Genomic DNA, 12183 nt, shown 5'->3' with positions numbered 1-12183 from the left:
TCCCTGTTTAATCAGAATTCCAGCTCTGAATCTGCAGAATTTAATCTCAGATGCTGGGGAGTTCTCACCACGTGCCTCAGGCAAATCTGGTGTATTAGGAATTTGTGGAAACAGCAAGACTTTGCTACACACTTAAGTAACAAAGAATGGAAAAGCCTTGATGCAACAAATTTACTGTGAGATTTTTCATCTTAATGACTTGGGAGTATACACAAGTCTCTGCTGTGAACAGTGAAACACTTGCAGGGTTATTTATTACTTATTCATTATAATGATATAATCAAGATAGCATATGGATGAATATGGACACACAGGGATGAATTTCAATCTCTAACATCCATTTTTCCAGACTGTCTTTTTATTCCTTTGATGTACCCCCATCTCTTTTTCATAAAGTTGGAACATTTTATAAAATCTCCTCTTTAGAGATCAGTTTCTCAGAAGTTCCAGGGAATGTTTCTCAGAAGGGTTAAATGCTGATGGGATTTTTAAACCCTAATGGTGAGGAACACGCTTCAGATACCATCTGAATTCTGAATTTAATTTATGATTTTTATTTTATTGCCTCTAAAGTAAAACAGAGAAAGCATCATATGCAGAGGTCTTGCTAATTAACAAAGAGAAATGAAGCAGAACTTCCTGAAAAGCCAGGAGCTGCCTGTGTGTTTATCACAGGGCTGGGATTTCATGCTTTCACACACAGGATTTATAGCAATTTTTATGTTTCTGGTGACACATTGAGTATTATAAGACATAATAAAAAATGAATTGGAACCTGATCAGGTAATTGATCAAAGTGTATCACTGTGAGCAGCTGCCCAGACTTCTTACTAAACCTCAAGAAGGGAGTGGATAGAACAGGTTACAGACACAACTTCAGCCACCTTCAGAGGCTGGCAGGCACCTGCCATGGCCAAAATACACAAAGCAACCTAATGAGAGCTGTGAAACTCCCTGCTTTTAATGTCAAATCCCCTGCTTTCACTGCTTGAAAAGATGGGGATTGTGGGGGAAGCACAAGCTGAACTCGGGGTTAAATATTCCAATTACAACCCCTGCCAATAGATTGATGGGAAATTACAACAACAGGAGAACAGAGCTGACTCTGCCTCCAAGGTCAAACACTCCAGAGAAGTTTCATCAATTTCCACCCATCACAGGGTCTGTATCAATTTCCACTTCACCATCTTGGATCAATGCAGCAGCCTCCATTGCAGCCAGAGCCAGTCAACAGTTCAATCCCATGATCAATCAGTTCAGCTGCTTCCAGACATATCTGAGACTCATGGAATATCCTGAGTGGGGAGGGAACCCCAACGATCACCCAGCCCAGCCCCTGCCCTACACAGACACCAAACAACCCCACCCCGTGCATCCCTGGCAGCAGTGTCCAAACTGACTCAAGAAATTCCCCCAACAGACCAGATCCAGTTATTCATTCTGTAGAACAGACCTCTATTTTTTTATTCTCTCTCTCTTTTTTCCTTCTCTTGCTGTTTAAGTGTAACTTGAAAATTTGGAAACTTTTCCCTAAAGGCAAGCAATCAGCTGGGTTTTTCCCTGGCTTTAATGGGAGTTTGGTCAGAAATCAGTCACTGGACTGTTTCTTGTGGGAGGAGTACACTCAGAAGCTGGAGTGAAGTCTAATTTGAGATAAGAATATTTTCCTGCCTACTCTGTTTTGTCGTGGGGTTATTTTGACCCATGGTATATATATTTAATTCTTGGAATTATAATCTGTTTATTTATTATCAGAAGTTCCTAGGCAAAATGAACATCAGTTATTGATTTTATGTACATTCCTAATTAACTACAGGGGTGAAGGAACCAATATTCCCAAATTTCTGATGAGGGCTTTGATAGTACCTAACACTTGAATGAAAAAATCAAAAACCTAGGAACACCTAAATCTACAATGCTCAGAACACCTCAGGTCTCTCTCATGTAACAAAACCTCCCAAGGCCATAAATAACAATACCACCATAATAATAAATAATAAATAAATAATAACCAAAATGCTACTGACCAAGACCAGTTTAATTTTCCTTTGGTTTTCTTTCCTTTGGGAAGAGAAAGCCCCTGATTTATTGGAATTGCAGAGAGAGCTGCCAGATTGAAGTGACAGTGATATTGCTTCTCCTTGGAGTGGAAATCATGTGTGATGAGCCACACATCAACTTGTCAGCTTTTACAATTAATCCTCTTATTAACAGAGATCCCCCAGGATTATGGAATACAGCGAGTTAGGGTATGACTTTGCCATTATCCTGCTCCAAATCTGGCATAACTGATGGAATAAAGAGAATTTCAGCACTCGCCAGCACAGGGCTTTATCTACTGAGATACACTGAGAATTATGATGCTACACAGCCTCTTTACTTGGAAGAGGTCCAGGAAAAGTCCTGGCCTTTCCCTGAGCAACACTGGAATGGAATGAGAGGCAGAAAGGTGCATTTTCCATGGCTGGAGGGGTGGGATTATATTGGACTTTCCTCATGGAAAATGTGACCTGTGCATTGCATTTGAGTCAGCCTGGATATATTAAATATGTCCTGAAAAAATGTTTTGTGTTTTGTGTAGCAAATATCAAAACATCCTCCATATATTCAGATAAAGTCACTTTATAATGGTTCTTGCTTTTTTTTTTTTTTTTAAATAAATAAATCTACTGCACAGGAAACATTTAATGAGCTGAAAACAGAATGGAAGAAAATATATGTAATCTTTTTTTCAAACAGCTTGTTTTGATTTTGGATATCACAGTGTCAGTACCTTGCAGATAATTTTTTATCAATTCAATATGTATTTATTCTCAGCATGCAATCCTGCAATTACTTTGCAATCTGGGCATAGATAATTCCATAAATAAGTGTTTTTCCACTTGAAATCTGATTTCAGAGTAAGAATGCCTATTGACATTGCCCTCAGCCTCATTGCCTTCTTGGGAAGCTGAGCTTTATTTCCTAATAAAGCACCATGGGATGCAGTTCGGGCAGTTGTTTTGTTTGCTCTGCTAATTAAGACTTTTCAGGTCAAAGTAACAGCCAGTAATAGGCTCATAGCAGAAATGCACTTCATGGACTAGAAGTAAAGTTTATGAGAAATGAAACAAAGAAAAAAGATTGTTTTAGTGAGAGTTAATCAAGTGTTAATATTAAATTATCTGGTGAGAGAAGCCCTACCAAAGTAAACAACTGTTTCAATTTGATATAACTGAATATTGTAGCACCAGAGCCCAGAGAATAAATCCAGCCAGCACCCTGTCACTGTCTCAGTGCTAAAATGCAATGAAAAAGATGCAGCAGAAAAGGTTTTATTTCATGTTCTGGAGCAAAATGTTGTTATCTTTTCCCAGTCATTGCACAAAGATTTTGGTGCTGCTCCACAGCCCCTGTCTCAGAGAGCAGGGGAGATTTCCTGGCTCTTCTGGCATCAGGCTCTTGTACTGCTCTCTCCTTCTTATTTGTTCCACTCTACAGGGTTGGAGTCCCATTAAAAAATCACTCTGTCATGCCGACTCTGGGAGTAATCAAAGACCATTAAACAACAGAAATATTCTGTTCTCTTACAAGATTCTTTGTGCTCCAACAACAAACTGATGGATACCTCTGCAGATGGATTGCTTTTCCTTCTGTCATAATTTAGATTTCTACTTGTACTGTAAGGAGAAACCTCCAGTTCCTTCTCCTTCCAGTACTGAATGCAGATGGATGACTCTCCCTCCTGGTCTCAGTGCTTGGCATTAATCTCCTCAGAAACACAGCAGAAACTGAAATCTCTTCAGATCTCTTACAATCTCTGAGATTTTTCTCTGTGATTCTGCCTGAGGCCATTTAACAGTCACTCAGAATCCAATCTGCATCCCCATCCTTCTCTCTACAGTTCTTTTAACTGTGGCTGGATTTGAACAAGGGGAGCTCATGCTGGTTTTGATATAATTGAAAAACAATAATAATCTGGGGCTTTATCTTATGCTTTAGAAGGGACATGAGCAGAACTTGGTCATTCAATTATAAACATATTTCATGCTTACCCCCATTTTTCCTTCAGAAAAGGTGGGATCATCCTTTCTGTTCCTGTTTGCCCTCTGCAGACAGACAACAACCCCCTTTTCCTCTGAGCAGGGGTAAGGAGCACTCCCTGCAAATGCCTCCAGAAGGGCTCAAAGATTAGAACATCCTTCAGTTGTGAATGGCAGTGGGTCACTGAGAGACATAGCTTCTGACAAGGATTTACTTCTCATTAAAAATTCCTTAATGGGCTGTTGCAGAGCCTTGATCTCAGACATTTCATAGCGCTGGCCCACAAAGCAAATGAGGTGACCTCAGTTCTTTTCACCTCCAAAACAGAATGCAAAACCTCACCAGGGAGCCACTGAAGCACTTGTTAACTCCAGCATCTGCAGGAATCACTGCAGGCAACTCCTTTGTCTGAAACTGGTTTATTTAGACTGGAGTACTGAATATTTGTCTTTAGATCAGTCTGTAAAATGCCTTCACAGAATGTCTGCACCACATCACGAAAAAGGAAAATTAAATTCTACCTATGTGGGCCCAAGCTATCACTCTGCCTCCTTGACTTTGTTTCCTCCATACCTTTTCACTGAGTCCTAATTATAAAGTTCCTCTATCCCTGTTGAACAAACCAGACCCTAACATGATCTGGGCTCCAAATGTATTTGCAATTTGTTTCCAACTCGTGTTTTAGGCTTTACAGGAATATCAATAGGGTCTTATTAAACCTTATCCTCTGCTTTTAACAACCACCTTTTTTTGGCTACATCAGCCACAGAAAGATAAGACTCTCAGAGTATTTAAAGCAGTGTTTTACTGACCATGAGAGACTCTCTTTGGAAGGCCATCAGTAATTAGCTCCCATATCTCACTCCATGCAAGAGAAGCTGCTTGTCCATGATAAATGAGAGCTGTGTCACTGTTCAGGCTTTGAATTGATATACTGAGGTACATCTGCTACTCTTGGGCAAAGTATTCTGGATTAGGCTTCAGGAGCCCTTAGTTTTATGCTCAGTATCCCCCAAAATAAGTTGGGCATCACTGAAGGGGCATTCACTGATACAAAGTCTTTTGTTAGCTTTCAATTTCATTATAATTACTACTCAAGCGCAGGGACTGAGGTGGGGAAGAGGTAAAACACATGTGGGATGCTCCACCGAATTTCCAGTTTCCATTTGAAAATCAAAATAAAACTGGGACTTTTGAAAGAGTGAAGGCATTTCAACTAAAATGCGTATTTTTAGGGTATCTCTGGATCAAACCCAGTCATGGATTCTTGTAAGCTTGCGCAGCACTTCAGGAAGCAATTTCCTTCTTTAGAAATACTGCATGCAATGTTTTCTGGATATTGATCCCTGATCAAACAATCTGCAAAACAGCTGGAATTACACAGCGAAGCAAGGACAGAGCTACAGACTCGCTTTTCTTTCAATTTTCAGAACAACTGTTGTAGTTACCTCAAAATTTTAGAAATCATCAACAGCCACAACAAACATTAACCGAATAAGACACCTGGTAGGTTGTACAGCCTTTTAGTCTGAGACTTTTCCACACCCAGGGTTTAGCAGCTTGGTAAGACCAGAATGGAAGCTAGGGGTAAATCAGGGGTTTTCAGGGGTTTTGCCATGGAGGTGAGGGACAATTGACCCTCTGAGTGCCAGAAATAGGAGAACAGCAAGGACCAGACAGGGAGCAGCAGTCCGAGCGGGAAAGAGGGAGGGGAGGGAGGATGGGAGGGAGGAAGGGAGGAAGGGAGGGAGGGAGGGAGGGAGGGAGGGAGGGAGGGAGGGAGGGAGGGAGGGAGGGAGGGAGGGAGGAAGGAAGGAAGGAAGGAAGGAAGGAAGGAAGGAAGGAAGGAAGGAAGGAAGGAAGGAAGGAAGGAAGGAAGGAAGGAAGGAAGGAAGGAAGGAAGGAAGGAAGGAAGGAAGGAAGGAAGGAAGGAAGGAAGGAAGGAAGGAAGGAAGGAAGGAAGGAAGGAAGGAAGGAAGGAAGGAAGGAAGGAAGGAAGGAAGGAAGGAAGGAAGGAAGGAAGGAAGGAAGGAAGGAAGGAAGGAAGGAAGGAAGGAAGGAAGGAAGGAAGGAAGGAAGGAAGGAAGGAAGGAAGGAAGGAAGGAAGGAAGGAAGGAAGGAAGGAAGGAAGGAAGGAAGGAAGGAAGGAAGGAAGGAAGGAAGGAAGGAAGGAAGGAAGGAAGGAAGGAAGGAAGGAAGGAAGGAAGGAAGGAAGGAAGGAAGGAAGGAAGGAAGGAAGGAAGGAAGGAAGGAAGGAAGGAAGGAAGGAAGGAAGGAAGGAAGGAAGGAAGGAAGGAAGGAAGGAAGGAAGGAAGCGAGCAGGGCAGGGGTTCTGCACTTGCCTCTTTGATGAGGTTCATGAACCTGGGCCCGAAGCGCCAGGGCTTGTGGCGGTGGCACTGCAGGGAGCTGACAGTCATCTGGGCCGCTCGCTGGGAGGCCACGGCCACCATGTACACGGCGTCGTACATCAGCGCTGCTTCTGTCTGCACAAACACAGCCCTGAGTTACTGCCCTCTGCTCTGCCAAACACAGCCCTGAGTAACCTCCTCTGCTGCTGCCAGCCCTGCCCGGGGCTCCTCACAGGGAAAAGCCTCTCCTGGGATGCCTCTGGAGCCCTGAGGAGCAGCTAAATCCAGTTCTTCGTGTTATTTTGGAGTGTCTTCAGCACTGGGAGGGAAACCACACTGGGTAGCTACAGGGAGAGGGAGGTCAGGGGGTCCTAGTGAGGCTGGAGAGGGGTTTTAAGAAGTCCCAGGTGTATGAGCCACTCTTCTCATGGCACTTGTGGGATCGCTTCCTTCCCAACAGGACAGGCTGGCCCTGCTTTCCAGGGAAGCCAATCTCACTGATCATCTGGAACACATCCCACTGCCCAGGTATCTGCTGCCTCCAGGGGCCCGCTGCCCTCCAGGATCCTGGCTTTTGGCTCAAATGTGTGCAATGGTGTCCTAGAGAGAGGGAAAATGTCCTTTGGAGGTGTGGTTTTGGGGGATTAATTTGGACTCACACATCTAGCTTCCCACTACAGCCCTTAGATCCTTCAATACTACCCCATATATTCAGATGCCAAAATTACTGGGCGTTCTTTGTGTATCTGTGTTTCTTTTGAGAGAGAGTTTGTGGGTTTAAAGGCACAGCCTCAAAGTGACATCACACACTCTGTCCCACTTTGTCATCTCAGAAAAGTCTCACCCTCATCTGCACTGGGCTTCAGTGCTCTCACAGTGAGGTGGGAATGGCTGTGTGTCCCTTAGTGATGCTGCACAAATTACCTTTCAGGTAAACCTAATGAATAATTAAGCCAGGGCCTGAAGGAAAAAAGGCAGCAATTCTGCAGATGAGAAACTGGACTCCTTTATAGAAACTACAGAACTGATCAGTTTTCTGTTTCTTTTCCATGCAATTTGTCTGTGAAATTAATACATTTGATTCTTTGTCTGTGACATTTACTTGAATAAATTACAACAGCATCAGTGTTCCCAGTATTGGAGGGTTTTGCTCAAATGTGTCTGAATTTAAGGACCAATCTTAAGATAGTGCAGAGGATGAATTGGTCTTGATGTGCTTGTCAGAATCTGCCCAAAATAATGCTCCACAATGGGAGCAAATTGTGAGATCAGAAAAACATTGTGAGTGATGAGTCAGGCAGGAGGAGACAATACCAGCTGTTCTCACTGCCAAGTGTTTCACACCAGACAGTTGTTCCAAGCACACTCAGGGCATCAAGGGCAAACCCCAAATCCCTCAAAATCCATGGAAATATTCCCATCAGTGTCAGCAGACCTCAGTTTTTACACTGGACTGGGCCCTCAGGGTTGGATTTTACTGTCTCTGCCTGTGTCCCAGGCCCAGAGACCCTGGGAGGAGATGCTTGGTGAGAAAGCTCCTCTGTCCTCGCTCTGTTCTGTCTGGGAGTGCTGATGCTTTGCCCTGAGCACACGGTGTCTGCAACACTGCCAGGCCTGACTGCTCAGTCCTGTCCTTGTGCCACTTGTCACTCATCCCTCCCTCGTGCAGCAGCAGGAAGCTTTGCCACCTCCCTTGGCTCGTCACTTCTCCCCTCACCTTGGCTCTATTTAGGGCTGTAGGGTGCAACAGGTCACCTCATTTTCCAAAGTCAAACACCTCACCCTGACTTCTGTGCTTTTATGTCAGGAGACAGAGACTCAGAGTCAGTCCTGGAACTTGTTTTTCTCATTTTTGTGTGCTGCTAAAGCCACTGCAAAGAAAGCTAGAGATCTCATTAGACCAGCTCTGCCTCTGGGTGCAGTTTGGGCATCCAGCAGGACATGAACCAGAACTGTCTTGCTTGTGCCCTGCTGACTTCCCACAAGCAGCTTTCAGGGCAAACAGCAGAGCGTGAACCAGAAGGGATAAATCCTGAGTTAATAACAGGATGTACAGTCCTGATCTCTGTGCACTGTGCCACCTGTCACAGCCTTATTGTCAAATGAAATGCAGCAGTGGTGCAGCTCTCCATCAAACTAGGCAATAATGGAACCTGCTGGGAATATTGAAATGATCCCAGCAAGGAGGGAGAGGCTTCCCTCAGTGCTGTGCCAGGGCATCAAGGACACTAAGACAATGAAGATGCAAAGGAGAACACAAGAATCAGGAGAGCAGACAAGTGGTGACAATTTTGCTTTTCCCAGTGTTGTACTTGGGGGATTTCTGTGTGAATTCCCGTCAGGAATTCCCAGGGACAATTTTCTCCCTGCTTTGGATACCAGTGAGCGTGGTGACACTGCCCAAAGCAGCACCAGTGTGTGCAATTCCAGGGACAGCACACTTAATGCATTTCTCCTCAGGATGTTAAAACATTTCCAAATTTTCCCTGCAATCATCTGCAATAAAGACTATTTCTTATTGCTTCGATCTCCACTCAGTCCATGAGATACATTATCTCATACAGCAAAGAGATGGTAACCCTTCACCCTGCCAAACTGAATGGAGTCATGTTGGCTCTGTAATTGTTCCTATTCTTTCCTTTCCTCCTTGGGGGACTGATGGGAGGAATCCTGATTCCCTGGCGTGATGATACCTCTCATCTAGCTTTAAATTACATCTCAAAAGCCATAGCTTCTGTAGAGATGGAAATGAAGAGAAGGTGCATTTTACCCATTTAAAAATCCTACTCCCTTCCCACACATGTGGGATCTGCCCCTGCAGGTTACAAATCCTGCCCCTTCTTGGGAAGTCCCATTTTCTGCTGCATTTCCTGCTGCACAACACAGAAGGCAATGGGAAAAGCGGGGCAGCATTTCAGTTTTCAGCAGCAGCAAGAGGAACGATGGCACTGTGCTGGGGCATTGTCCCTGTGCCGGGGCATTGTCCCTGTGCCACCCCTGGTGGCGTGGCTGCTCCCTTAGTGCCACTGTGCCACCCCTGGCGGCGTGGCTGCTCCCTTAGTGCCACCGTGCCACCCCTGGCGGCGTGGCTGTTTCCTTAGTGCCACTGTGCCACCCCATGTGATGTGGCTGCTCCCTCAGTGCCACTGTGCCACCCCATGTGATGTAGCTGCTCCCTTAGTGCCACTGTGCCACCCCATGTGATGTGGCTGCTCCCTCAGTGCCACTGTGCCACCCCATGTGATGTGGCTGCTCCCTCAGTGCCACTGTGCCACCCCATGTGATGTGGCTGCTCCCTTAGTGCCACCGTGCCACCCCATGTGACGTGGCTGCTCCCTTAGTGCCACCGTGCCACCCCATGTGACGTGGCTGCTCCCTTAGTGCCACCGTGCCACCCCTGGCAGCATGGCTGCTCCCTTAGTGCCACTGTGCCACCCCTGGCGGCGTGGCTGCTCCCTTGGTGCCACCGTGCCACCCCATGTGATGTGGCTGCTCCCTTAGTGCCACTGTGCCACCCCTGGTGGCATGGCTGTTCCCTTGGTGCCACTGTGTCACCCCATGTGATGTGGCTGCTCCCTTAGTGCCACTGTGCCACCCCTGGCGGCGTGGCTGCTCACTCACTGTCATGGTGCCGTCGCGGAGCCCCGAGTCGGGCTTGGGTGGCGCCTGCAGCCGCTCCATCGACCACTTGTCCACCACAGAGGACACGTGCGGGTTCTCAACGTTGAGCAGACGAAAGCCTGTCATGTTCACCCCGCTGTACCTGTAGGGCTCCAGGTCCAGTGCAAACAGGTCCTAAAGCGCCAGCAAGGACAGAAACAAATCCATTTCTAAAGGAAATTGTGGTGCTTTTCCCCTGTGCCCACCCTGGCTCCTGTTTGAAACCTGACTGAGCCAAACCTGTGTGAGATGGGTGACCTACCATACAGCTGCTTTTGGGAATGAAAAGATCACTTCCCCACAGCAGAACTGCTTCGCAAGCAACATGCATGTTTTAATTTATGGCAGTGCTGCATCTCTGACAGGCCAACATGAGGAATTAGCTGGGCAAAATCAAGCTTCTTTCTAAGCTGAAAATTCTGAGAGATGCAGCAAGCACTGCGCTTTGGCTGCTTATGAATCCAAATTTCCCCCGCCGTGCCTCCCCAAGCACCCCTGCCAGGCTGCAGGATGGATATGTCAGTGCATGCGGGCTCCATGTGCTCCAGAGCCTGGCATTTACAGGGCAGCTGGGGTGACTGAACCATGTGAGACCCTCCCAAGCTGTGTTTGTGCCATCAAAGAAAACTTCTAGTATAAACTTTCCTGAGTGCTTTTATCCATTTGTGATTTTGTGATTTTAAAAGCAAATGGAACAATTAAACAGTGATGAAGCAGCAGTGCCCACAGTGCAAAGCTATTCACTCTTTATTTTGTTTCACTCTGGTCCATCTGTACCGATGGTTTCTCATTAATCAGCATACTGCAATTAATTTTCACTGCATTAAAGTGCTAGCCCCAGAAATGGGGCCAAAAATCTTTCCTAAGAAATTGTGGGTCCTGATATTCCTAAGGAGCGTTAGCACCCATTCTCCAGAGGTTTCCTTGACTAATGGCAACAAGATCTCCTAGAAAGAGGGGAAAATTTAGCTGTCTTTTCTGAAACAGAGGAAATTCCCCCCCCCCCCCCCCCCCCAATATTTATAGTGTTCCTTACCAGTGTTGTAAAAAAGTAGTGGTAGTATTCTGTCATCATTCCCATAGAGAGAATCTGTGAAAGAGATGGAAAGGTGAAGGTACTTTACTCCAAAAGCTCCCAGTGTGCTGCAGTGCCTTTGAAAAGCAAGTGTTAAGCACATCACAGGTCATGAGAGCTTGATTGCAATAAACCCCACATTTTTCTTTAGGAGCCAAAAATATCCTGTTGTATGTAAATGGCATTTTTATTACCTCTGCTCAGGAAAGAGATTAAAGACTGCAAAACTTCCAGGAGAAGAAAAATTACTATACATAACGAGATGCTGATTTTTAAAATCCTTTAGTCTGCAGTTTGAGAGCACTAAAAAGGAATTTATTAGCAGACAACACAGTTGGTACGGAAGTGCTTAGGAGCAGGTTTTTGTATTCTGCTGCTAGGTGAGAACAGGACACTGCTGAAGGCTCGGGAGTATAAGGAGGAAAACAGAAAGAAGGAAGTTTCTCTAAGTGCCTTTTGTTCCACTGGGGAATGTGGGTCAGCAGGAGGGGTGTCAAAACAGCTGGGACGAAGAAACTTTGGAAGAAACAGCCTCCTTGCAGCCTTCCTCCACTTGTCCCCACACTCTCACCATCATTCTGCCATCTCTGGGATATTGTGAGGAGGAGGAGGAGGAGGAATTACAAACTGGGAAAGTGCTGAGGAATTCATTGCCACAACAGCAACACAGACCAAGGTCAACTCCTGCTCAGTCCTGATCACAGCAATGTAAGGATCTGTTACTAATACCGTTTTAGGAAAGTTTTTGAAGTGCCTGAATAACTGTTTGAAAGGCAGGTGGAAATAAAGGGATTTGGCTGGCCAAAATTCCCTTTGCTGGCAGAAGCCTCTGAACGTCAGTAGAGCAATTGTCTATGACAATTCCTCCCATAAAAAAAAAAAAAAAAAAAAAAGGAGAAAGAAAACCCTGAACTTTCTGAGCTTCAGCAGATAATAAAAACAGCTCAGTGTTAATCGCAAACAACAGATCCGTTTCCAGCCACTGAAGTCAAGCCAGAAGGCAACTATTTCATTGAAATGCTCCACTGGATTTACACATCAAAATTGTCTTTTTTATTTCTGGTTTTATTAATC

At 45.3% G+C, this 12183-nt stretch overlaps 1 protein-coding gene across 8 annotated transcripts in view; it reads right to left on the bottom strand.

The window, feature by feature from the left end:
- Nucleotides 1-12183, bottom strand: part of GRIK1 (glutamate ionotropic receptor kainate type subunit 1) — a 102272-nt gene that overhangs the window by 30012 nt on the left and 60077 nt on the right. For all 8 annotated transcript variants that reach the window (XR_012053985.1, XM_030264391.4, XM_072924290.1 and 5 more), the window contains exons 5-7: nucleotides 11071-11124; nucleotides 9996-10169; nucleotides 6366-6509 (exon numbers count right to left, since the gene is read on the bottom strand). Coding sequence is in view for 7 of the 8 variants with exons in the window: in XM_030264391.4 (XP_030120251.4) it covers nucleotides 6366-6509; nucleotides 9996-10169; nucleotides 11071-11124 (372 nt within the window). In the remaining variant the exon portion in view is untranslated. The remainder of the gene's footprint in view (nucleotides 1-6365; nucleotides 6510-9995; nucleotides 10170-11070; nucleotides 11125-12183) is intronic.

Source organism: Taeniopygia guttata, chromosome 1 (assembly GCF_048771995.1).
Source record: "Taeniopygia guttata chromosome 1, bTaeGut7.mat, whole genome shotgun sequence".
NCBI lineage: Eukaryota > Metazoa > Chordata > Aves > Passeriformes > Estrildidae > Taeniopygia > Taeniopygia guttata.
The sequence above is the reverse complement of the archived record's forward strand: the minus strand, read 5'-3'. Positions and strand labels throughout refer to the sequence as shown.